Source organism: Solea solea, chromosome 11 (assembly GCF_958295425.1).
Source record: "Solea solea chromosome 11, fSolSol10.1, whole genome shotgun sequence".
Taxonomy (NCBI): Eukaryota; Metazoa; Chordata; class Actinopteri; order Pleuronectiformes; family Soleidae; genus Solea; species Solea solea.
The window spans coordinates 1233011-1258550 of NC_081144.1; the positions used below are offsets into that span (position 1 = coordinate 1233011).

Here is a 25540-nt window from a genome sequence, read left to right on the forward strand (position 1 = left end):
ACACAGTCAATGAGTTCAGAAGAGACACAGACTATTATGTATATAGTAATATTAAGGTGATATTACTGGGTTTCTGTGAAAGAGAAGACCTGAGTGATGAGAAATCACTCCTTGATTAAAGCTGCAGTACGCTGGATCACTAGAAAAACAGTTTATTGTTGAGTCACAGGTTTATCAACACTGTGGGATTTTACTCAGTCCATTTGCCATCTGTATTTATGGCACAGCATATGTTTACTTACAAAGAAATACAATTGTGCATCATATACAGGTATATATTAAAGAAAATTGAGATTTAATCTCCTTTTAACAACAGGTAATGTTCCCCAAATTCTCCCGTGTAAAATATGTTTTTTCAGGGACAATTTTCATTTATCAAATATCTCAATCAGGATACTCACAAATCAAATTTCAGACTTTTTAAAAACATTTCCAAACCCACTTAGAATCACATTTAATGCCAAATGCATTCACACACATAGTTTAAAGGATACAATTCAGGATCAATAGACTAATATTTTGTTTCTTAAAGTACAAATTGGAACAATTTCAGATTATTTCATGGACATCCCCCCCGACCCAAAATCAAAAGTATTTAACACTGCACTTTCCCTTTTAACCTTAAACCCAATATAGAGGGTTATTTCTGCTAACAACAGCGATGTTTGGCACAGCTGTGTTTACATCAGTCCATGGCATCAGTTGCCCTGAGATACTGTTTATACATGTATATATACACACAGACACACACACAGACACACACACACACACACTCAGCATATAAGGTATATATTAAAGAGTTTCTCCTTTTTACACATTATATAGCATATGTTAAAAAATAGTGGCTAAAAACATATTTTTTTTTAAATACAAATATGCAGTAAAGACTTCCTCTTCAGGATTTTTAAGGCTTTTAAAAAAACATGTCTCATGACGCTCTGGAGTCATCATTGGCATAAAACACTGTAATGATATATAAACTGTTTTACTGCTCACCCGTGATTAACTGTACCTGCTGTGACAATATTACCTTTGGTTTGAGAGCTGAAATGTCTTTGTCCTGTAACCTTTAACCTGAATGTGAGGCTGCAGTTACCACAGATAGAGACAGAGGGCGACATAGAGCAGGACTGTGGCCAAACCAGCTGCTTTGGTTACATAACATGTCATTTAGCAGACGCTTTTATCCAAAGCGACTTACAATGGAATTGAGTACAATCAGCCAGGGGTGGAATCGAACTTGGGACCATGATGTCTTTCGCACACAGGGTTTCTGGTCTTAACCACTGAGCCACTCCACTGAGCCACTCCACTGGTTCACACTAAAGCGAATATGTCTATGGCTCATTTATACTTTCGTCTGTCGCAGGAGAGCTTCCGATGGCGGACGAAACAGAGAAATACCACGAGGAAACCACAGGGGCAGTATAGAGTCTAATGAGTCAGGAAAATGATGAACAATAGGGGAGGGTTATAATATCAATTTGGAGATATATCGTCATCCTTCCTCGTACAATACGATAATCACAAATGATTAACAAATTAAGGTGCTCTAAATAATGATTTGAAACCAAACACTTCCACCCCTATATTTCCTGTGGGGTGACAAAGTTAGGTATTTTTCTCCATCGCTTTACACAGAGACTTTAAACTACCACGAGATGTTTGAGGAGAAAAAAAGAGCAGAGCTTTGACAGAGTCTCCTTGATGCCACTTAACGTCAAAGAAGTGGCTCCGTTGAAGGGGAATCGTGATTTGACAACTTTCAGCAGGACTTCCACCGGGTAGTGGTCGCTCACGTCCAGTGCCTGAAATCAGAGAGGAGGCAGTATGACACTGAGTATGAGAGAGAGTTTGGCTTTAAATTTGATGTCTGTGCACATTTGCATCCACACACACACACACACACACACACACACACTGGTGTTACCTGCTCATCTGTGAGTCTGTATTCTGTTTGGAAGTTAAATGGTTTGGCTGAAAATGGCACAATTTCTCTGAGAAATCTCTCCCCGTTCACAACGATCCTGTTGCAGAAAAATTAAGCAATTCACTGATTATGAACTTTCCTCATTATCAAGACTCAGCATCTCTTATGACTTCTAATTATCCTAATTATGAGAATTAGGATATGAGAATGTATGTCATAAGTGTGTATGTCATAATGACTTAGTATCTCATAATAATGACTTAGTAACTCATAATAATGACTTAGTATCTCATAATAATGACTTAGTATCTCATAATAATGACTTAGTATCTCCTTATAATGACTTAGTAACTCATAATAATGACTTAGTATCTCATAATAATGACTTAGTAACTATAATAACGACTAAGTATCTCATAATAATGACTTAGTAACTCATAATAATAATGACTTAGTAACTATAATAACGACTAAGTATCTCATAATAATGACTTAGTAACTCATAACGACTTAGTATCTCATAATAATGACTAAGTATCTCATAATAATGACTTAGTAACTCATAATAATGACTTAGTAACTCATAAATGACTTAGTAACTATAATAATGACTTAGTAACTATAATAATGACTAAGTATCTCATAATAATGACTTAGTAACTATAATAATGACTAAGTATCTCATAATAATGACTTAGTATCTCATACTAATGACTTAGTAACTATAATAATGACTTAGTATCTCATAACAATGACTTAGTATCTCATAATAATGATATAGTAACTATAATAATGACTAAGTATCTCATAATAACGACTTAGTAACTATAATAATGACTTAGTATCTCATAACAATGACTTAGTAACTCATAATAATGACTTAGTAACTCATAACCATGACTTAGTAACTCATAATGACTTAGTATCTCATAATAATGACTTAGTAACTCATAATAATGACTTAGTATCTCATAATAATGACTTAGTATCTCATAATAATGACTAAGTATCTCATAATAATGACTTAGTAACTCATAATAATGACTTAGTAACTATAATAATGACTTAGTAACTCATAATAATGACTTAGTAACTATAATAATGACTTAGTAACTATAATAATGACTAAGTATCTCATAATAATGACTTAGTATCTCATAATAATGACTTAGTAACTATAATAATGACTTAGTATCTCATAACAATGACTTAGTAACTCATAATAATGACTTAGTAACTATAATAATGACTTAGTATTTCATAATAATGACTTAGTAACTAATAATGACTTAGTAACTATAATAATGACTTAGTATCTCATAATAATGACTAAGTATCTCATAATAACGACTTAGTAACTCATAAGTATGACTCACCTGTCGTAGGTGCAGGAGGTGGTCGATCGCACCGTGGTGTCCGTTTTATCCTTTATGAGCCAAATGAGACTTGTGTCTGTAATCAGACGCACGTACTTCCTGTTCTTCTTAGCGAGGTAGCCACAGTCCGCGTTGAAGTCTCCAAGAAGTATCACATTCTGCTCACAAACACAACAACGTTCATGACGTTTGAAGACCTTGAAACAGTGTTATTTAAAAAAAAAATAACGCTGTGTGAATGAGCTCTTACCTCTGTTTTCCACATATTTTTCACATGTTGTAAGACGTCGTACAGCGAGTCGAGCTCCCTGGTGGTGTTGGTCGGAGTGGTGTGTTGAGGTATGAGGACAAACTCCTTTATCGCTGAATAAACAACACAGAAGAGAAGAGAGGAAGGATGCAGGGGTTTGTTAGAGCCTACAGGTCAAGTTTCCTTTTCTCACCACGAGCGTTGGAGAACTGACCTGTATTTGGGGCTTTGAAGCGGACAACGAAAGGCTCTCTGGAAAAAGCATCTCCCAGCTGATCGTCTGGATACTGGTACTGTCCGGTGACGGTCACCGTGTCCGTCCTGCACGACACACAGAGCACAACCTGAACATTTAAGAGCAGTGATGTAGCCCAGTTTACTTTTTTACTTTTTTTTCAGTCAGCATTGGGTATACCCACTTCTAAATCCCCCCCGATGCGCACCATTCAGTAATATCTGTGAGCCAGATTGCCCATTTTTTCCTCAAGGATGGTGAAGCCATCACCCACCCTCCTCTGCCTATAATTGGCTGGTAATCGCTGCTTTCAATGATTAGATTGGTTAACTTTAAGTGAGAACGTTTAAGTGTGACAGGCAGCTGAGCTTCAGACCCGTGTTCCTCAACCACAAGCCCCGCCCATCGCTGACGTCACTGAGCGCGAGCAACTCCTGATGCGTTCAGTGTACAATCTATGAAGAGGAAATATCAGCCTCCGAGGTGGAAATCATCAGTATTTATGTTCAAAGTTGAAGAACTTGTCCTTCTACGACAGTGCACTTTTTTGTGTTTTATTTAAGATGGAATATGAACAAGGATGCATTGTCAACTTCAGATTTGAAGTATTTTATTTAAATAAATGTGCAAAAAATAACCGAAACACCACGTTTGCCTCATGATAAATACATTTTACATTCATCCAGGCTGATTGTGTGACCAGTAGTTACTACAAACTGCTCCTAATCAAGTCATGATCATTTTATAATAGAGCAAGTAGAAATGATGGATTTTTGGGTAAACTAAATAGAGTAGTCTTACATGTCACTGTTTCTAAAACTTTTTTTCTGGACTACTTAAAAAAAAAGGTGAAAACTGAGAGTATAGCCACTTCTCCAGGGATCACTACACCACTGTTAAAGAGGCAACAGAGAACTTTCCCGGTGGTTTGGTCAAAGACGCAGCAGCAGCAGAGGCAGTGTTGAGTTGTCCTAAACACTCTTATTCTTTTCAGAAACAAACTACAGACTACAAAAACAAAAAAAACAGCATTTTTCTTGCATCGAGCAGGAAAATGAGTCAGAAACTCACCTGTAAACAAACACGTACTGCTCCTGGTACGACTCAGACCTGCCCAGCCTCTCACTGGCCACAGCATCATACCGATGTTTGGTGTCATAGCTGAGGAGACACAGACACAGACACAGACACAGAGGTGAGTACGACCTGCTGCTGCGGCAGCGGCTGCTGCTGCTGCTGCTGCTGCTGCTGCTGCGGCTGCTGCCAGATTTGATAATGTGAAGATTTCTGGAGGCCATTGATCCCTTCAGACCTTTTTTTATTTTTATTTTATAACAGTAAAAGTTACACACAAATACACCATTTTAGTATAATTTAATTTTTCATTGTCACAATTATCCTTTTTAAATGGCAAAGTAAGCAAATCTAAGCAACGCAGGAGTGAACAAATGAAAAAGTTCTGCCTTTTCTGTCCCACTCTGTCCCCGGGACATAAATTATACATTAACATAAACCAAAACTGCGGCGGTACAAAATCTGACTCAGGGCCGAGTTGCACTATGAAACCAGAGTTCCAGATTCATGCATTCACCTCGTAATGATGTTATTATGTTATCTGACTCCACTACATGAAAGTAAGTATGTTTTCATTTGTTCACTCCTGCGTGGCATTTCAAAAATTACAATTGTGACAAGGAAAATCTAATTATTATAAAACAGTGCATTTGTATGTAATTTTTACTGTTTTTTTTTTTTTTTTTTTTTTTTAAAAAGGGGGATTATTGGCACCTGGGAACCTTCACAATATCAAATCTGGCCCTGATTTGGACACCCCTGGGGTTAGGGAATTAATTCTATTTCTGAAAGCAGCATATTTGTGTGTGTGCGACTGATGTCACCTGTTGAGACGTGAAATCAGCAGCGGCAGAGCTTTCTCTTTACTGTCTCTCACTTCCTGGAGCAAACACACGTCACAGCGAGTGATGATCTGAAACAGATAGATAGATAGAAACACGTTACATGAACATCCATAAAAACATACCGAACAATAATTCTTTGATTTACTGCACAAACCAGTTACAGAGAAACGTGGGGCTGACATGGAATTCTTCTTACCCGGGAAAGAGTGTGCATCACAGCTGCCTTCTTGGACTTGGACTCTCCAAAGTGATGGAGATTAAAGGCACACACTCTGAAGTCTGACGCCCCCTGAACATGTGTCACACCTGCGAGGAAGGAGAGGAGGACGAGGAGGAGGAGGAGCGACGACCTCATGACCCCGAGCTGTCAGAGACTCAAACCTAACAAAGAGAAAAACACATTTAGATTTGACTGCACACCAACAGTGTCTGTCAACACATGATGGACCAGTACAGTACAGACCTGTCACTCTTTTTTCTACATAGTTGTTTGATTTTGTAAAGTATGTTGTGTTTTTTTAGCCTTAACGTCCAATAGTCCTGCACACGAGGACAAACTAACATCTACTTGTATTAGCTATGTCCACTCACTCACACACAACTCTTTTCTTTCAGTCAAATACCCAAATATATAGTGACCATTTTGTAGAACTGTTTAAGTCTCTGAACTATCGTTGAAAGGTGTCCAATAAAATCTTCACAAAGAATGAGAGTCAGCAGATGCTCAGTTAATGTGTCGTTAAGGACGGTCACTGTGTTATGTCCTGTAGCATGACTCATCATTCATTCACAGCAGAGCTTCCTCTATTACAGTTTCTCTCAAAATCCATACCATTGATGACTCGGAGTGAAACAGACGTTTGTCGTTTTGTGTTAAGTTTGACAGTTTAGGACATAGATTCAGTCAAATATCACTTTCAATTGGGGCCGAAGGATTTCGAATAATTATCGAATTGCGATTATTTTAACAGGAATTACGATTGAGATAAGACGCGGTATCAGAGGGAGTGGCCAATTTGACATCATTCTTTCAAAAACACAGATGTTCACTTCAGTCTGTAGAATAAGACAACAATTCATCTCAAATGATATTTTGACTTTAACAAATAGGATTTAAAAATTGTAGCAGGCCGTATTAAGATTTGTTCAGCCCGACTTTCACTGCTGTGATCAGGTCAATGCTGCTTTTGTGAAGTCGTGTGTGAATGTAACGCTATTATCGTGATTCACTCACTTAGTTGAACATGATATCGCAAACTTAACTTTGGTGTATGTGTGTGTGTGTGTGTGTGTTATTGTTGACTTTGACAGTAAATGTCATGTCCTTAAAAACATAATTTTCTGGTAACATATTGTTAAACTCTTACTCAAGATTTGCGGCTGTGCTAAAAGAAGAATATGACGTCACGGCAAACATGAGATATTCATTAACAACGGTGACCGTTTAGTTTCACACACACACACATTATTATCAGTTCATATCTGTGACTGTTGCCTGCTGCAGACACTGTCGCCTCTGAAGTGGACGAGTTTGACAAACATGGTTAAAAACAAACACAAACTCTCTCAAATGTAGACGTCTCAGGTTACACGTCACACTTTAAGTCCTCGACTCACCCTGCAGAAGAATAAAGGCAGATGACGAGGACGCTCACTCAACAGCTGCTTGGTTCTTCGGATTTCCAGTTTGTTTATTTCCTTCTTTCCTTCTTTACCGCTTCTCTCTTCTTCTCTAGTGAAACCTGTATCTGGACAGACCATGTGTTTCCGGTAGGAGGAGCTTTGAAGTTGACAGACTGCAGGACTCAAAGGACACTGTTGTCCTTTGATTGACAGTCAATTTTTTTGTTGTCCTCTGATTGACAGTCATTTTTTTCGTTGTCCTTTGATTGACAGTCAAGTTTACACACAAAGATGGCAGCCCATGGGACAAGAAGAGAGGAACTGAAAGGGTTGCTGGTTCAAATCCCAGGACAGGCCAATAACAACTATTGTCTGAAAAGGGATTTTAATGTTTCATTGTGTCTTACAGTGGTAACCCACTGAATATATATGTATATTCTAATGAGTAAAAATCTGTTTTTTTAAAGTGTGGTTGTATGAGGTACATTTTCATTTCTGGCATTTTCACACAGTTCTACCACACTTGGTCAAATGAAGAATACATTTAAAATCATTATCTTTGTTTAATTCACATTCTATTACAGTCTGATTTTTTGTCACATCTTTTACTGATAAAACTTGACAGAAACACAGAAAAGGGCAGAGAAGGGCTTTCATTTTCTTTGAAGGACGTGACTGACGTTAATTTTATTTATTTTTTTCAATCCTGAATGAGACACATCTCAGATCCACTGTCTCATGATCAAATAGCATATTAATGTCAAAAAAATTGTATATTCTTTGGGCAAAGTGGCCCAGTGTGTAAAAGTTAAATGAAATTATTCTCACTTGGTAGAAATTGAAGATGTTTTTACACTAGTTAACAATAGATAAAGTGTAGTTTTGCACAGAGGGCTGCATCTAGGTTCTAAAACAAGCACTGCACTCAGATACCACATTCACTCACCCCATGTATATAACCTGTAGTACTATTTTCTATATTGTACATTAATTGATGTGAAAATGCCTGTTTGTTATTTATCACCTTTACCGGACCCAGATTCATTTAATTGTCATTTACAGTTTTTAATTTTTTTCTCTTAAATGGAATCATTTGTTACAGGCTGATAACTCAAGAATGCGTGTGCCGCTTTATAAATACTTGGGTAACAAACCCGTCATAACTCAAATGTTTCATATTAGTATTAACCAAAGTAATGGTCACCTGGTGAAAAAGACCTTTAGGTTGAACCACTTATATATAAATGTTGACCTCACATTCTTATGAGGGTTTAATAAGCAGGTTTGTTTGTTTGAGAGGAGACCTGACACTAACTGAGCTCTTTGTTAAAACCTCCTGAACCATGGATTCTGGGAATAAGCCAAACCAAGAAGTCTCACTTTGATCCTAATATCATTTTGGTTGCGAGACCCCTAATGGCAGAAGACCACAACTTGAGCATTTAGGTGAAATTTACACATTTCTAAGCAACAGTGTACATATAATTCACTGTTCATTTGAAATAAAACACTCAACTGTGCTTCAGTGATCAGCTCAGGACACTTAACATTAATCCCCACTTAAATTGACTTTACCTGTACCACACACTTCAGATTCATAATAATAATAATCATGTTGTGAAATGAAGTCAAAGTCGTCACTTTTGTAATCAAACCCACTTTTATTGGTTGTCGGTTAGAAAGCCTACACGGCGTGAAGGGCCTTCCAGCGGGTCAGAGGGCCTCTGCTGGCGATGTACTTCACGCCACAGCCGTCTGAGATCAGACGCTTCTCAGCCATCATGTCGTCAAAGTCACAGGCATTGAACTTGGTGAAGCCGTACTTCTTGGAGATATGGATCTGAAGGTTGAGAATGACACATGAAGTCCATTCACACACATGACAAACAGATTTTGTCTCCGCGGTCCCTTAAAGCACTCAGCACTGCACAGCTGAGGACATACACAACCACAGAGTTACTGTCTGCAACCTTTGCACACTGGAACTGCACTGCAGCAGGACCGGTCGGCTTAATAAGCTGCAGAGTCATTCATAACTGAAGACACACACATACCATTCTCTTCTAAACAAATTCTGCTTTAGAAACACCACTCATCCACACTACCGTAGCATTTTACAGCATCAAAAAGGGCTGTTTTTGTTTGACTAGTTTTCATCAGCTGTGACCCGACTGAAAGAAAAGCTCAGTTTTGACTTCAGTCTCACGTCAGTCAAATATTCTTCATTACAATGCAGTAGAATTAACTGTTTACGCTGACATGTGTATGTTCAGTGCATGAATGGTCACATGAAATGTTTTTAGGCATATTAATATGAACACAGATTACGATACAGAAGTAAAATGGTGGTCAGGACAGATCATTTATAACTGAAAACATCCTCTTATATGAAAATGTAGCACAAATGTAGTCTACGGTTTCACAGTGTTGACAGTGGTGTGAAGCGGTCCTTTACCTTCTGGCGTCCGGGGAACTTGAACTTAGCTCTGCGCAGAGCCTCGACCACATGCTCCTTATTCTGGGCCTTGGTGCGCACAGACATGATCACCTGACCGATGTGCACACGGGCCACAGGTTTGTTTGAGAGGAGACCTGACACTAACTGAGCTCTTTGTTAAAACCTCCTGAACCATGGATTCTGGGAATAAGCCAAACCAAGAAGTCTCACTTTGATCCTAATATCATTTTGGTTGCGAGACCCCTAGTGGCAGAAGACCACAACTTGATCATTTAGGTGAAAGTTACACATTTCTAAGCAAGTGTTTATATAATTCACTGTTCATTTGAAATAAAACACTCAACTGCGCTTCAGTGATCAGCTCAGAACACTTAACATTAATCCCCACTTAAATTGACTTTACCTGTACCACACACTTCAGATTCATAATAATAATAATAATAATAATCATCATGTTGTGAAATGAAGTCAAAGTCGTCACTTTTGTAATCAAACCCACTTTTATTGGTTGTCGGTTAGAAAGCCTACACGGCGTGAAGGGCCTTCCAGCGGGTCAGAGGGCCTCTGCTGGCGATGTACTTCACGCCACAGCCGTCTGAGATCAGACGCTTCTCAGCCATCATGTCGTCAAAGTCACAGGCATTGAACTTAGTGAAGCCGTACTTCTTGGAGATATGGATCTGAAGGTTGAGAATGACACATGAAGTCCGTTCACACACATGACAAAACAAACATGATAAACAGATTTTGTCTCCGCGGTCCCTTAAAGCACTCAGCACTGCACAGCTGAGGACATACACAACCACAGAGTTACTGTCTGCAACCTTTGCACACTGGAACTGCACTGCAGCAGGACCGGTCGGCTTAATAAGCTGCAGTCATTCATAACTGAAGACACACACATACCATTCTCTTCTAAACAAATTCCGCTATAGAAACACCACTCATCCACACTACCGTAGCATTTTACAGCATCAAAAAGGGCTGTTTTTGTTTGACTAGTTTTCATCAGCTGTGACTCGACTGAAAGAAAAGCTCAGTTTTGACTTCAGTTCCATGTCAGTCAAATATTCTTCATTACAATGTAGTAGAATTAACTGTTTACGCTGACATGTATGTTCAGTGCATGAATGGTCACATGAAATGTTTTTAGGCATATTAATATGAACACAGATTACGATACAGAACTAAAATGGTGGTCAGGACAGATCATTTATAACTGAAAACATCCGCTTATATGAAAATGTAGCACAAATGTAGTCTAAGGTTTCAGTGTTGACAGTGGTGTGAAGCGGTCCTTTACCTTCTGGCGTCCGGGGAACTTGAACTTAGCTCTGCGCAGAGCCTCGACCACATGCTCCTTATTCTGGGCCTTGGTGCGCACAGACATGATCACCTGACCAATGTGCACACGGGCCACGGTGCCCTGGGGTTTGCCAAAAGCACCGCGCATTCCAGTCTGGAGCCTGGGACACAGGAGGATGAGCTAACTGCTACATGCCCCACATAATTGATTCTCACAGTTCAGACTCCATAAAGCTTCCCTCAATAAAGCAGACAGATGCTCACCTATCAGCTCCAGCACAGGACAACATTTTGTTGATGCGGATGACATGGAAGGGATGCAGGCGCATGCGGATGTGGAAACCATCCTTACCGCAGGTCTTCACCATGTACTTGTTAGCACAGATACGGGCAGCTTCCAGAGCTACACAGAGGGGGGAGGGAAAGGAGAAAAATCAACTGACATTAGTGCAGTTTTAACTATGTATATACTATTATGTTTTTTATTTTTACACACATATGCCAGTGAAAATTACTTTTGATTAACCGGGAACAAAAATGGCTAAATATCTGTTGCCAGGTCACATGACCATATACATGTTTGGCTGTGGCTCTTTAGGGTTCTCACCTTCTGAAGACAGCTGCTCGTACTCATCAGAGACCATGTGGCCGCACAGAGGAAACTCATCTACCTTGGCCTTCTTCCTGCCCAAGTCAAAGATCCTGATCTTGGGATCTATAAAGGGAAGAAAATTAAAGGGAGAATATTTATAACAAAAAAAACAAAACAGACTACCATCCCGTTTATAAATGACTAAATCAAAAATGTCAACAGTTAAATCAGACACATTTGTAACAGAGTGAGAGGCAGTAAAATATCATCCCTCATCGGATGGACATTATTTTGTCTCAGTGGTCCCTTAAAGCACTCAGCACCACCCAGCTGAGGACATACACAACCACAGAGTTACTGTCTGCAGCCTTTGCACACCAGAGACGCACTCCAGCAGAACTGGTCGGCTTAATAAGCTGCAGAAATACCAGAACCAAAGCACTGGTCATTATTACACGGGAAGTCAAGACTGTGGTCAGCCAAAAACTAGACACTAATGTAAAACCTGATTAGCCAACATGGACGAGAAGTCCAAGTTGATGGAGCTTGACAAACAAACACCATCTCATTTTCTGTACATGATGCAGAGTGTGCTGGTTGATGTGTTTCTAACAAAGCAGCCACACAAACGATTATGACATTCAAGTCAATGTTCTGATCAATTTAAGGTGTGAATACGGGGTTGTTTTAATCACAAACACCCTGAGATGATGGATTAATGTGGGAAGAGTACCGATATTGTAATTTAAAACTTGCCACACAAAGATTGTCCCACCAGTGACAACTTAATCAGTTAAGAGAACATCAAGTGGCATCCTGCCCTACTGTGTGTACTAAATTAAAGTCCAAGGCTGAAGCCACCTTAGTTGTATTTCCACTGCACCGACTACTGTACTGGATTTCCTGAGGGATTAAAATGCAGAAAGGGCTTACCAGGCACACCCCTACAAAAGCGGGACTTGGGGTAGGGCTTGTTCTTGCAGTAGCGGTAGCTGAGGGGGACAGAATGAAAATCAAAATCAATCACCCATTTAAGACCAGGACTTTTACAACTGATAAATTAGAATAAGTTAAAAAATGTATCTTCGCCCAACACTCTAAAAACCTCAGGTATGCCTTCAAAAATGGTTGCATTTCAAGGGTCTATAATATTGAATGGAACAGATTGAAGTGTATTGTCACACAAAATCTGACCATCTACAAAGTTGCTCATCCAAGTTAAATTATTGGAATGTGACACTTTGCAATTGGATTTCAATATTCCATTTACCTCACTAGGACACTTTTGTATAATTAAAAGTTTTCTGATGTTTTTTAGCTTCAAATGTAAATGTCCAGTTTTATTTTTGTTCTATACAACAAAACACTCATTAAAACTGAATAATTTTGGTTAGTGGATAAAACAGTTGAGAACATTGTTTCCAGGTTTGAGAACTAACATCTGACATCTCATGGACCAAATAGCTACTTCATTAATCCACAAAATGATGAAGAAAATAAGTGTGTGAGGCAAAACATGCTTTGCAATTGTATCTCAAATTATATTTTCACAGCGAATGTAGAGCTGAAACAATTACTTGATTACTAAATTAATCGTCAACTATTTAGATAGTGAATACTCGGTTTGAAGCTCTTTTCCCTGATTCAAACAAGAGTTCTGATTATTTTCTTTAAATGGGAATATTTTCTTTGTTTCTTTGCTACATATAATTAGTGAATCATTAAGGACAAAAGACATTGCAGATCATCATTTCCAGGTTTGACAAACAGAACAACATTTAATACGTTCTCATTTTATGGATCAAACGATTACTTGATTAATAATCGTTAGAAGCAGCTCTAATGATGTCGATATATATTGAACATTTGGTACATTGACACATTTGTATTGCATTAATGGCCTGCCCTATAATATTTAATTGGGGACATCAATATATAACTTCTTCATTTCACACTTTAAGTATTTATTTCAATTCCAAAATTGTCAACATAAGCTGTGTGCGCTTTAGTTTTAAAGGCAGGTCAAATCGCATGTTTTACATGAAGCTGTCAACATTTCCACACTAACAAGACTTTAAGATAACTTGTTCATGAACGCAACCCTTAAAAACAAGTGGAAAAGTTAAAACTAGTTACATTTAAGGAGAAAACGAGTGGCGGAATGGAACTGGCAAGCGAGCAACTAGCTTTTAACTAGCTACCATTAGCTCAACACGCTAGCGGTTACTGTCAGCGACGCGACGTTACACTTGAGACAACGTTAGACGCTCACTAACGTTACACCTGACGGCAAGAATACCGAGCATCGTGTTTTAAATGCAACATTAAGCGGTATAAGTGACAGGAGGTCCCGCCGGCATTGGTGCACATGGTGCGACCCGGAGCCGCTGCCATTTTCTTCCCGAGTTCTGTCTCCTCTGAGCTACCGAGTCTCAAACACGACGCAGAGGGGGGACTTACCATCGGGCTGGTCGACGGCCCATGGCTGCGATCTGGAAAATAACAAACAAAAACACGTTAAATTTGTGAAATTGGAGCCAGGATTTACGGTAAAGAACTTAAAAATGTGAATATTTCGTAGAGAGCCGATGAAAACGCGCTCCTACCACGCACTCACCTAATGGAGGAAAGGAAGTAGATGTCACTTCCGCTTCCTCATATGGACGAGTAAGTGTTTAAAATATATTATATATTCATTAACGCATTATTTTTAGATTCTGCCTCCATCTTTCGCTATTAAAAACACGAACATGGTTATTTATTCAAACATGTTCCCGTTCAAAACTGTATTTAACTACAGCTTACGTGGTTGTATGGTTGTATTACGTGTAAGTGAATGCTGGGAAATGTAGTTTTATGAGATGAGCTAACTTCATCGTGGTTCCACCAGAAACACTGTGAAAAAAACTAGAAAAAAACCTTCACTGTCCCTTTTACAGTAGTCTGACAGGTTTCATAGCATTGATAGTTGTTTTGTATTCTGTTAAATGCACTGTGAGGTGTTTGTGGGCCGTATATGTAGAAACAAATGGGAATATTGTGCACCTTTTTGATTTTCACTAAAAACATGTTTATTTTTTTATTTTAAACAGTAACAGCTAATACTGTGCAGCACTTTTTTTTTTACAGACTTTGAGGTGTATGAATGACATATATGACCAACATTATTTTATTTCTAGTTAATCTGGCTCCAATTTTCTCTGATTGCTGTTGCCAGATCAGCTTTGCAGGTTGGAGCCTTGTCATGGGCCATTTTCTACAACTTCCACCACAGATTTTCAATTGGATTGAGATTCAGACTATTTGCAGGCCATGATATTGACAGTGATTATGTGTCTTTCTTCAAGGAATGTTTTCACAGTTTTTGCTCTATGGCAAGATGCATTATCATCTGGAAAAATTATAAGTCAGGAAAAGTGTCCAAAATGTCAAATGTACATTTGTAAACTTGTGCATTTATTGAAGACGTAATGACAGCCATCTCCCCAGTGCCTTTCCCTGACATGCAGCCCCATATCATCAATGACTGTGGAAAATGTTTTCTTCAGGCAGTCGTCTTCATAAATCTCATTGGAACGGCACCAAACAAAAGTTCCAGCATCACCTTGCCCAATGCAGATTTGCGATTCATCACTGAATATGACTTTCATCCAGTCACCCACTGTCCACGATAGCTTTTCCTTAGCCCATTGTAACCTTGTTTTTTCTGTTTAGGTGTTAATGATGGCTTTCGTTTAGCTTTTCTGTGTAAATCCCATTTCCTTTAGGCGATTTCTTACAGTTCGGTCACAGATGTTGACTCCAGTTTCCTCCCATTTGTTCCTCATTTGTTTTGCTGTGCATTTTCTATTTGGACACTTTGACGTCTTCCTTGGTCTAGTACGCTTGCCTTTAACAACCTTCCCATGTTGTTTGTACTTGGTCCAGATTTCAGACACAGCTGACTGTGAACAACCAACATCTTTTGCAACATTGCATGATGATTTACCCTCTTTAAGGAGTTCGATAATCCTCTCCTTTGTTTCAATTGACATCGCTCGTGTTGGAGCCATGATTCATGTCAATCCACTTGGTGCAACAGCTCTCCAAGGTGTGATCAATCCTTTTAACTACAGACTAACGAGCAGATCTAATCTGATGCAGGTGTTAGTTTTTGGAAAGAATATTTACAGGGTGATTCCATTATTTTTTCCTCAGAATTGAGTGATTCCATAATTTTTTCCCTCTGCTTGGTCTAAAAAAGTAACTGTTACTGACTACCACAACTTTTTTCTTGATTTCTTTTAGTGTTTCTTAAAGCCAGAAAGTTGCCATTTTAAATGACTTTAGTTTTGTGTCATGTCTGTGATCTGCTTTTTTTATCTACAAAATTAAACAACTGAATGAACATCCTCCAAGACTGATGATTCGATCATTTTTGCCAGGGGTTGTATCTATCCTATATTCCTGGATCGTTTGAGCTCCCAATGCACTTCACAAAATGGCCATTAGGGGTCACTACAACACCATATAACATCTAATAATCTGCACCCCACATTAATAATTCTTGAAAAGGAACAATGAGCTCATATCTAAACTTTAAACTCTTGTTAATGCAGAACAAATGTTCTTTCGTGAGGGGAATGTGAGGAATTCTTTTCCTGGTTCTGACTCTGCTCGGTCTGAGCTCTGCTCCAGCATCACATGAGTCAGCGTGTTATCACAGGGCCCCACAGGGACGTGCTGAGGTCACTGTAGTCAATACAACATGTTTGGTGTAAGAGGTGTTGTTTTGGCTGTTACTCTTAGAGTAAACTGTATATATCTGCTGTTGTTGTAGGTGTAGACGGCTGTAAATGAATGAAATCATGAATCGAATAGAAATGAAAACATGATGACAGTTCTTTTCTGCTCAGCCCAGATTTGGAAACTCCTCGCTCAGTGAGTGAGTCAAACATGAAGCGGATATCTCAGTCAGGAAAGCCACTGAACTCTCTGCCTGGGATGCCTGTACTGCCTCATGTGAAGGTCAGCTATCACAGCTGAGTCGCCCTCCCTATCTGGTCTTGTCCTTCTGTTTTGTCTGAATCTCTTCCAGACCTTTTCCTGTTTCTGAGCCGAAGCTCGGTGAAGGGCAGGGACGATGTTGTGACGATGGAAAGAGACCAACGACCAAAAATGGTCCTACAGTTTGTGCCTGTTTCTGGTGGCCAGTGACACACATACACACACACGCACACACACACATACGCACACACAGCCCAGATCCTATCACTACAACAGACACAGCCGACTGTGTCAGGTTTTCCAGTTTAGATTTAGGAGTCACAAAATGAAGGAAATACTAGTTTATGTTTGCTGAACGTTACTGACTGAAGTATGAATTCAGAGCCAGAAGCTGTTTACATAGCTTAAAGGTCCAGTGTGTAAAATGTAGAGCAGACATCACCTCTTAATATCACCTAAAAAATGTCTGGCTTTGATATTTATGGGTTTTTTTGTCTTGATGATCCATCCGCATGTTTGATCTGGCAGAGATTTTTGTGCCGGATGGTCCTCCTGACGCAACCCTCCCATTTATCCAAACATGGGGCCACCACATACAGTACACTGGGGTCTATTTAGAGGGTCCAATTAACAATAAGCAATGGAGAGTGACCCTTGACCTAGCGGGGGACATGAATTAGTTACAATCAGTTACAAGTTTGTTATTGTGTGCTTTATATATCATTCCATATCAAAACCAACACTTTTATTTTGAAATTCTGTGACCTATTGCCACAAATCATGATATAAATTGGTAAACTGAAATTGCAAACCCTTTAACTGAGCACTTGAACTTTTAATCCTGGCTTGACTGGTCCCCTCCTGACCACAGTAGGCACTCAATGGTCCCCCAGGTCATTTAAGTTTGAGACCCCTGATTTAGAAGGGAGATTATATCCATGTAGTGTATGTATTCAAGTGTATAATGGCAGTGTCATGATTCTGCAGCCATTCAATTTGACAAAAAAAACTGTGAGAACGTGCAGCGAAACTGACAAGACAAACAAAGCAAAAGCACATGATTTTCAGTCTGTCACTAATTCTTACACACATGGACTTTTAAATTAGTATAAATACCGTACATTAAATAGTACATGATGTAACATGAGCATTCATACACTTAATGTAACACATTTTTTGTGTGTAATGCATTCAGTCCGTCTTCCAGACATTACAAAACAAACAAGACAAACACAAATGTGTTAGATTAGGACAGGTTAATGTATAATAAAATAGTACATTTTTAGGAAAATGTCACTGCAGTAATAGTGGTATGTTTACTTCTGCTTTGCCAGATTTTCACAGTGGGAAAAGATAAGATTGTTGATTATGATTATGATTCTCTATTAAGTCAACAATGTTGTGTGTGAGGTTTACTTTGTCACCCGTTGTTCAACCTTAGTACAGAAATAAATTGATCAGTGATGCTGCCAACCACACCCTCACACCCTCACACCCTCTCACACACACACACTTGTCTTTATATCTTACTGAGGACACCTTCGCAACTAATTACCTAACATTAACCTTTACCCTTACCCTAACCTAAACCCAATTTTAACCTGGAAAAAGTTGTCAAAATGGTCATAATGTCCTCACAATAATAGGTTTGTATGTTTTCTTTTTAGACCTCACAAAGATATAAATACAAGAACACACACACACACACACACACAAATCACCCTCTGACCAGTGTGACTGATGTGTGAGGGTGTGGTCGCTAACACCCTGTGTGTGTTACCCTGAAAACGGAAGCATGAGTGAGTGAGTGTGTGTACAGGCAGCATGTGTGTGTGTTCTTGTATTTATCACCTCTTTAGGACCTTTCCTGGTATAAACACTGACCTTGTCAGGACCAGTAGTCCTCATAGAGACCAAAATCTGCTGAGAAACTAGTTCAGTTTAAAAAAAATTGAATTGTAATTGGGTGTGGTTATAACATACGACATATCAAGAAAGCTGTCAGTCACTGAGCTGTGCAAAAATCAATCTTAAACGAGTGCAAACATGTGCTATTCATAATGTATTATACAATACAACTCAAACCATTCCTCTCACAGCAGGTTATGCATGCAACCATATAAGTTAACGTAAAACATTAGGTATGTACTGTATATACTAATATTTTAAACACACCATAATGTTAGTGCATAGCAGACTGTAGATTCACATAACATTAAGTGCACTCTGTATAGAATTGTGCAACTGGCTCTGGAAGGGTTTGTTCCCTGTTTACATTTCTGCCTTATAAACAGTCCACTAGTTACCAAACAAACACCTCTGATAGGACCAGAGCACAGTGTGTGTGTGTGTGTGTGTGTGTGTGTGTGTGTGTGTTATTCTGTTACAGTCTCTGAAGGATCATCTCTCAAAGCTCTCAGAGCTTATGTGTCAGAACACAAGGTTATTTTTACTGAATGGCCCATATTATTGCTCAGGAAGTTATAAAATAAAGAGTTGCCTTGGAGACCATAGTCAAGGAAAACATAAACAGGCGATTCATTCATTCATTCATTCATTCGTTCATTCATTCATTCATTCATTTCTCCTTGGCATCATTTGCAGATGAACTCTCACACCAATCTGCACATCTTTGGAGTTTGGGAGAAAAGATCATGCACTCGAAGAAAACCCACAGAAGAAGAACATGAAAAACTCCACAGAGAGAGACCTCGGTCAGAAATGGGATCTGAACGCGGGACCTTCTGGATGTGAGGTGACAATGCAAACCACCACACCATCAGATATACCGTGCTTTCTCATAAAACGTCTCATCCTCAGGTCATTAGAACCCAACCAATTAGAAGCTTTGGAGCCTATAAGAACCTGTAGAACCTTGATGAAACGTCAGTGCCCATTAAAAAGTTCTAGAACCATGAGGACAACCTGTTTATTCTGTAAACTATATAAAGCTGTAGATCCACCAAAAACATGTGTCTTTAGAACATTTTAGAACATGGGAGAACCTTTAGAACCCACCCACACTTTAGAGCATACTCTGATCATTAGAATACTTTAAAATGTGGACTTTAAGAACATGTTAGGAACTGTAGAACCAGCTAGGATCTGCAGGAACCTTTGGGAGTCTGCAGACATACATGAGAGACTTTAGAGCTTGTCAGGACTTCACAACTAGAACCTTTAGAATCCATGTACTGAGTACTTCTAGAACCTTTTAGAACATGTCAGAAACCTTTGAACTTAACCCATTAAAACTTTTTCCTGTTAGAACTTTTAGAACCTGTTATAAATTGTTAAAACATGAGCCTGTTAGCTCCTGTAGAACCTAATAGAACCTTTAGAACCCATACAAATGACACCTGTACTTGGGAGAACTTTTAGAACTCTTCTGAACATGTGAGAACTGTTTGAACCATGTAAAATAAAAAACAATTATCACCTTTTCTTGTTTGAACTTTTAGAACGTGTTATAAACTGTTAAATCTAGTAGAACCTTTAGAATCCAATGACACCTGTACTTGTGAGAACCTTTAGACATTCTTGAACTCTTTAGAACATGTGACAAACTTTTGAAGCTAGTAAAATAACCAGTTAAAGCCTTTTCCTGTTAGAACTTTGAGAACGTCACTCCCAGTTCTGAGTTCCACAGCAGCATTACTGATCATGTCTCCTGAAGTGTGTTGACACGCCCACGACCACTTTTCCACTTTGTTTTACTGGTAAGAAAAGGAACAAACAGCAAACATATTAAAAACCCAAAAGGTAAACTACTGTATATGGAATTGAGTCCATGGCAGGGACATACAAACATGTGTGTTCTACATGTGGTTCTGTCGTGTACATGAATCATTCAGCGTGCCAGTGCAGGAGCCTGCTGTGAGAGCTGGGTCTCACTGTCTCTCTGTGTGTGCAGGTCGTGTCTCTGCAGGTCTGTGTCTCAGACTCAACTGCTTCAATAATGAGATCATATGATGTCATGCAGTTCACGTGGGAGCAGCAGCCCTGTGCTCAGTCTGACTGTGTGTGAGTGTGTGTGTGTGTGTGTGTGTGTGTGAGACACAGGGAGAGAGAGGGTTACATTGTAGGGCTTCACAGGAAACAGCCCAACTACAGTTTTAATCTTTAATCTAATAAATGACATGTTTTCACGACCAATCGAATTCAATAAAGATAATTGCTTTTCTGTCCATAAACTTTTGTTCCAGAAGAATTAATCAGCAAATTAAACCCTCAACTCGTGCTTTATTCTTAACTTTTTAATTTGAGTTGACGGTTTTTATTCTTCTATTCCCTGCTTTAACTGCATCATTTTCATTTAGAGTTTATTATGCGTACTAAAAAAGTAGCATCAAGGTCTTCTACCCATTAAACCTTTTCCTGTGAGAACCTTTAGAACCTGTTAGGACTTCAGAGTCTGTTAACCTGTTACAAACTGTTAAAACCTGAACCTGTTAGAAACCAATGACACCTGTACTTGTGAGAACTTCTAGAAGTCTTGAGATCATGTGAGAAACTTTTTAACCTATTACAATAACCCATTAAAACCTTTTCCTGTTAGAACCTTTAGAACCTGCTAAGACTTTAGAGTCTGTTAACCTGTCATCACCCGTCAAAACCTGAACCTGTTCAATCTTTGCGTCCAGGCATCTTTTCTTTTCTGTCAATACACTTTTTGTTCCAGAAGAACACTGTTAACACTGTTACACTGTTAATCAGCAGATTTCTCCATCAAATTAAGTCCTTAACTCACGCTTTACTCTTTTAACATTTTAAATTTAAGTTAAAACAAAAAAAGTTTTGTATTCTGGTTTTCCACATGTCATCACTTGTTCTGTCAGCCCAGGTTTAACTGAGTGTTGACATACTAAAAAAAGCAGCATCAAATTCTTCTTCATAAACACTATACATGGAGTCAATGGTTATTTGGTGACATAGGTTTACTTTTCAAACTTATTTTACAACTCAATCCATAGACTGTTGTTCAGCTTTGGCTCCTCCCACATTAATCACATGAACCTTTATATTTGTGACTCTGTCTGTCCGGTTTCATATGTTACCCTTTAATGCTTGTTCAACGTCCAACCATCGGTCAGAAAAGTCATGAATTCACAACTGCAAGAAAAAATACCTTTGTTACCTTAATGATACATATATATACACACACACAGTCTGGTTTCCATGACGTCAGAGGACCGTACAATAAAAACATAATCTTACCTTTCCCATAAAAAAAGACAAGTCCCCATAATATGACTGTGTAAACAGTAATTACTCTAACTCTAAGCCTCAAGTGAGGAAAAAGTCCACGTTTTTGAAAAAAAGACATCGAAATAATAATATTTATGATATTTGATTTAATTTTTTTTACATGTGTTTTTTTTAACTTATAGTTCACAATATGTGTATATATATATGTGCATGTGTATGATGCAAAATGAATCTATTCATAAATAAAAACACTTATCACAGTTTTGAGCTATGCCATCACAACTGAATGAAAAACCATGTCTTAACCCCCAAAAGCAGCCAAAATGTCCTCACTTCATATGGTTTATATATGTTGTTTTTTGGTCCTCACAAAGCAACAAATAATGCCCTAAACCCTAGTTCCTAAAAAATGAAGTTCTGCCTCATTAGGACCAGGTGTTGGTCTCCATGAGAACTAACTAATGGTCCTGCAGACTCCAGTGTTTATGCCAAGAAAAGGTCCTAAAGAGGCAACAAAGACAAGAACACACACACACACACAGTCACACACGAGGAATGCATCATTTTCAGATACCCTCCATGTCCGGTGACATCATCATTTGTTTCCTTTCACATCTGTTTCCAGTGGATTCAGCACAGACGCAGGTGACGAGGATGACTGCCACCTCATATTTCATCATGTGTTCACCTCATATTTCATCATGTGTTCACCTCATCTTTCATCATGTGTTCACCTTATATTTCATCATGTGTTCACCTTATATTTCATCAGGTGTCCACGCAGTGTTGCCAGAACGATGACTGACAGAGAGACAAAGGGATTCCAGACACACACACACACACACACGCACACACACAGAGCTGTGTCTCACAGGTGTGATGTGCTAATCAGTGTATGTGTGTGTGCGTGTGTGCGGTACCTGTGTTGTTTCAGCTCTGGTGATGTAATGCTCATAATTCACACAGTGTCACCTGGATGTGCAGGAAGACTCTCTCTCACACACACACACACACACACACATAACTCACGGTCAGAGAGGCACTGGGGTCATGATGATGTCATTAGGGGTCACGCAGCCTCTGAAACATTACCACTGTGTGTGTTTATAGAAGTTTGACCCAGTGTGTGTGTGTGTGTGTGTTCTGGTATGGTATCCTTGTGAGGACCAAAACAACTACAAACAGTACAGGTTCCAGCTGGTTTTACAGTTTCAGGTTCAAATGGAATCTAAAGGTTCAACATTGTAAACGATTCTAAAGGATCGAGTATGCTCTAATGGTTTGAGGAAGTTCTAAAAGTTCTTACATGTTCTACAAGGCTCTAATGGTTTTAGGTTCCCACAGGTTCAAAACTTTTCCAGATTAACCAGGTGAGGACATATTGGGAAAGTGAGGAAATTTGGGCTCGTCCTCATGTCCTGTGCTCTGTTTTGAGGGTTAAGACTTTTTAGGATTAGGGTAAGACATTTAGTTGTGATGGTTAATGTAAATTACTTTACATTTTAAGGCGAAGACATGTTTTAAAGTTAGAATGAGGTCAGGGTTAGGATTCGGCCAGTAGTAGTTAGGGATTAATGTAGGTCAATGCAATGTCCTCTGAAGTCATGGAAACCAGTGTGTGTGTGTGTGTATTTGGGTACATACAGTCTCCATAAACATTTGCAGTCATGTACATTTCATGTGCACACATGAAAGCAACAACACAAATCTGGATGATTTAGTGCGAGAGAGGAAAGAGGAGGCAGAGGGGGAGGAGGAGGAGGAGAGGGGAGAGTGAAAGGGAGATCAGTCATTCATAGCTGCTCTCTCTCTCCCTGTCTCTCTCTCTGTCTCTCTCTCTCTCTCCACATTCCTCCCCCCCATATATGGACAAAAGTACTGGAGTCCAACTTTCAATCCACACACTCACAAATGCAGAAGCCACCAAACTACAAACAGTCGGGGGTTCATCTTCATCTTCATCTTCATCTTCATCTTCATGTGGCCTCAACAGAACCTCAACAACCCTCTGACTCCAGACAAAAACACTGGTATCTCTCTCCACATCACTGCAAGCCTCTGTTTGTTTGCGCTGCCCTTTTCCCTCAGCTCGGAACGTTCACTGCCTGCTCTTCTCAGGAAAATTCTGTTTAGATGAGTTCAGGGGACTAGAAAACCCCAAGAGAGGCACACGCGGGGTCCCGGGGGAATCCATCAGTGCCTATCTGGTGAAAAGGGCAAGAGAAGCAGAAAAAAAACCCCACAACAAGCGGGTGGTGGAGGCCTGGGGGTGGGGAGGGTGGGGAGGGTAGGGTGAGGAGTGCACAGAAACAAAGTGAAGTTAGAGAGAGGCAGAGAGAAAGGGACGGGAGAGCTTACCTTAAAAGGCTGTGTTTGTGGATGGAGACGGGCGTCGGAGTGTTTAAATGTACTCTCGTGTACTCGTGCACTCGCTGCTTGTTAAATGTCCCCAACCTGTATGAACAGATGGTGCTGGAGCAGAGGACAGAGGCTTATAGAAGTATTAAAGTATAGAAACAAGACTTCAGAGGGGGGATTCAGCAGCCAGCCCTCCTTAGAGCTGCTCTGACCTCACTGTTCAGTCCTTATCTTATCTTTAGTGACAATGAAGCATTGTTGTAATGTAACCACGCACAAATACTTTGTTATTGCTGTATTTATATCGCGCTTTTCGAGTCTTGACCTGCTTTGAACTACAGTTTTGCCATTCACACGTTCACATGCTTCAACATGAACCAGTTAAGTGTCTTGCTCAAGGACACATGGACTAGCAGAGCCAGGAATTAAACCCACAACCTTCCAGTCGAAGGGCAACTCACCCTACCACTGAGTACATTTTATATCAGAAAATTATTCTTGATACTTAGGTACAGTAGGGCCACACGGTGGTGTAGTGGTTAGCACTCTCGCCTTGCAGCGAAAAGACAAGGGCCTTTCTGCATGGAGTTTGCATGTTCTCCCCGTGTGTGCGTGGGTTCTCTCCGGGTACTCCGGCTTCCTCCCACAGTCCAAAAACATGCAATGTGGGGATCGGTAAATTGAACACTCTAAATTGACCATAGGAGTGAGTGTGAGAGTGAATGGTTGTTTGTCTCTATCTGTGTGTGGCCCTGCGATGGACTGGCGAACTGTCCAGGGTGTACCCCGCCTATCGCCCGATGTAGCTGAGATTGGCACAGCACCCCCCGCGACCCTCTGTCAGAGGATAAAGCGGTAGATGATGACTGACTGACTTAGGTACAGTAAATGGCTTATGACAAAGTGGTAGAAAATGAATGAATGAATAACATCTAACGATAACTAAATAAATATGTACTATAACAACTGATGTCAGATTTATGACAAGTTACAGATCGATCACTTAATTCATTGTTAAACTCTTAAACTATTTTTTTTATTGTTTTTATATTTGTTTAAATGAAAGACATAAACCTCGAAGATTCATCTGAAATATACAAGAAGAGGAAGAGGAGCCATGTTCAAGAATTACAATCAATAACAACATAGGAGAAGAGTTTATGACAAGAGACAGTATTGCTTGATTGTGTGTGTGTGTGTGTGTGCGTGTGAAGGTATAAAGTTAGATTCAATTTGGGTTTAGCTTTTTTTGTGTTAGGGTTATTATTAGGTTCAGGTTGGTGCTGGTTATATTTAAGGT

General features: G+C 39.4%; 2 protein-coding genes and 3 non-coding genes across 5 annotated transcripts; all 5 read right to left on the minus strand.

The window, feature by feature from the left end:
- Positions 1–384: 384 nt before the first annotated feature.
- On the minus strand, positions 385–7467 carry dnase1l1 (deoxyribonuclease I-like 1). The gene is made up of 9 exons (XM_058644160.1): positions 7328–7467; positions 5907–6091; positions 5690–5778; positions 4863–4952; positions 3771–3877; positions 3557–3669; positions 3307–3464; positions 1931–2027; positions 385–1808 (listed from the first exon to the last, which is right to left on the minus strand). Exons 2-9 carry the CDS (start codon positions 6063–6065, stop codon positions 1647–1649), a joined length of 975 nt encoding a protein of 324 aa, XP_058500143.1. The 5' UTR covers positions 6066–6091; positions 7328–7467; the 3' UTR covers positions 385–1646.
- Positions 7468–8974: 1507 nt separating this feature from the next.
- Positions 8975–14271, minus strand: rpl10 (ribosomal protein L10). Its single transcript, XM_058644009.1, has 7 exons — positions 14149–14271; positions 12622–12680; positions 11704–11811; positions 11361–11499; positions 11095–11257; positions 10291–10471; positions 8975–9173 (listed from the first exon to the last, which is right to left on the minus strand). Exons 1-6 carry the CDS (start codon positions 14169–14171, stop codon positions 10316–10318), a joined length of 648 nt encoding a protein of 215 aa, XP_058499992.1. The 5' UTR covers positions 14172–14271; the 3' UTR covers positions 8975–9173; positions 10291–10315.
- Positions 9225–9357, minus strand: LOC131469306 (small nucleolar RNA SNORA70). Its single transcript, XR_009241794.1, has one exon. It is a non-coding gene; the product is annotated as a small nucleolar RNA SNORA70 (small nucleolar RNA).
- On the minus strand, positions 10537–10669 carry LOC131469307 (small nucleolar RNA SNORA70). Its single transcript, XR_009241795.1, has one exon. It is a non-coding gene; the product is annotated as a small nucleolar RNA SNORA70 (small nucleolar RNA).
- LOC131469297 (small nucleolar RNA SNORA70) lies at positions 11978–12110 on the minus strand. Its single transcript, XR_009241785.1, has one exon. It is a non-coding gene; the product is annotated as a small nucleolar RNA SNORA70 (small nucleolar RNA).
- Positions 14272–25540: the final 11269 nt, after the last annotated feature.

Coding starts and splice junctions, on each gene's coding strand:
- dnase1l1 (XM_058644160.1), bottom strand. CDS start 6,065: ATGAGGTCGTCGCTCCTCCTCCTCCTCGTCCTCCTCTCCTTCCTCGCA. Junction 4,953..5,689: donor CTGATTTCACGTCTCAACAG/GTGACATCAGTC, acceptor GTGTCTCCTCAG/CTATGACACCAAACATCGGT. Junction 1,809..1,930: donor ACAGACTCACAGATGAGCAG/GTAACACCAGTG, acceptor CTCTGATTTCAG/GCACTGGACGTGAGCGACCA.
- rpl10 (XM_058644009.1), bottom strand. CDS start 14,171: ATGGGCCGTCGACCAGCCCGATG. Junction 11,812..12,621: donor CTTTTGTAGGGGTGTGCCTG/GTAAGCCCTTTC, acceptor TTCCCTTTATAG/ATCCCAAGATCAGGATCTTT. Junction 10,472..11,094: donor AGTTCCCCGGACGCCAGAAG/GTAAAGGACCGC, acceptor CTCAACCTTCAG/ATCCATATCTCCAAGAAGTA.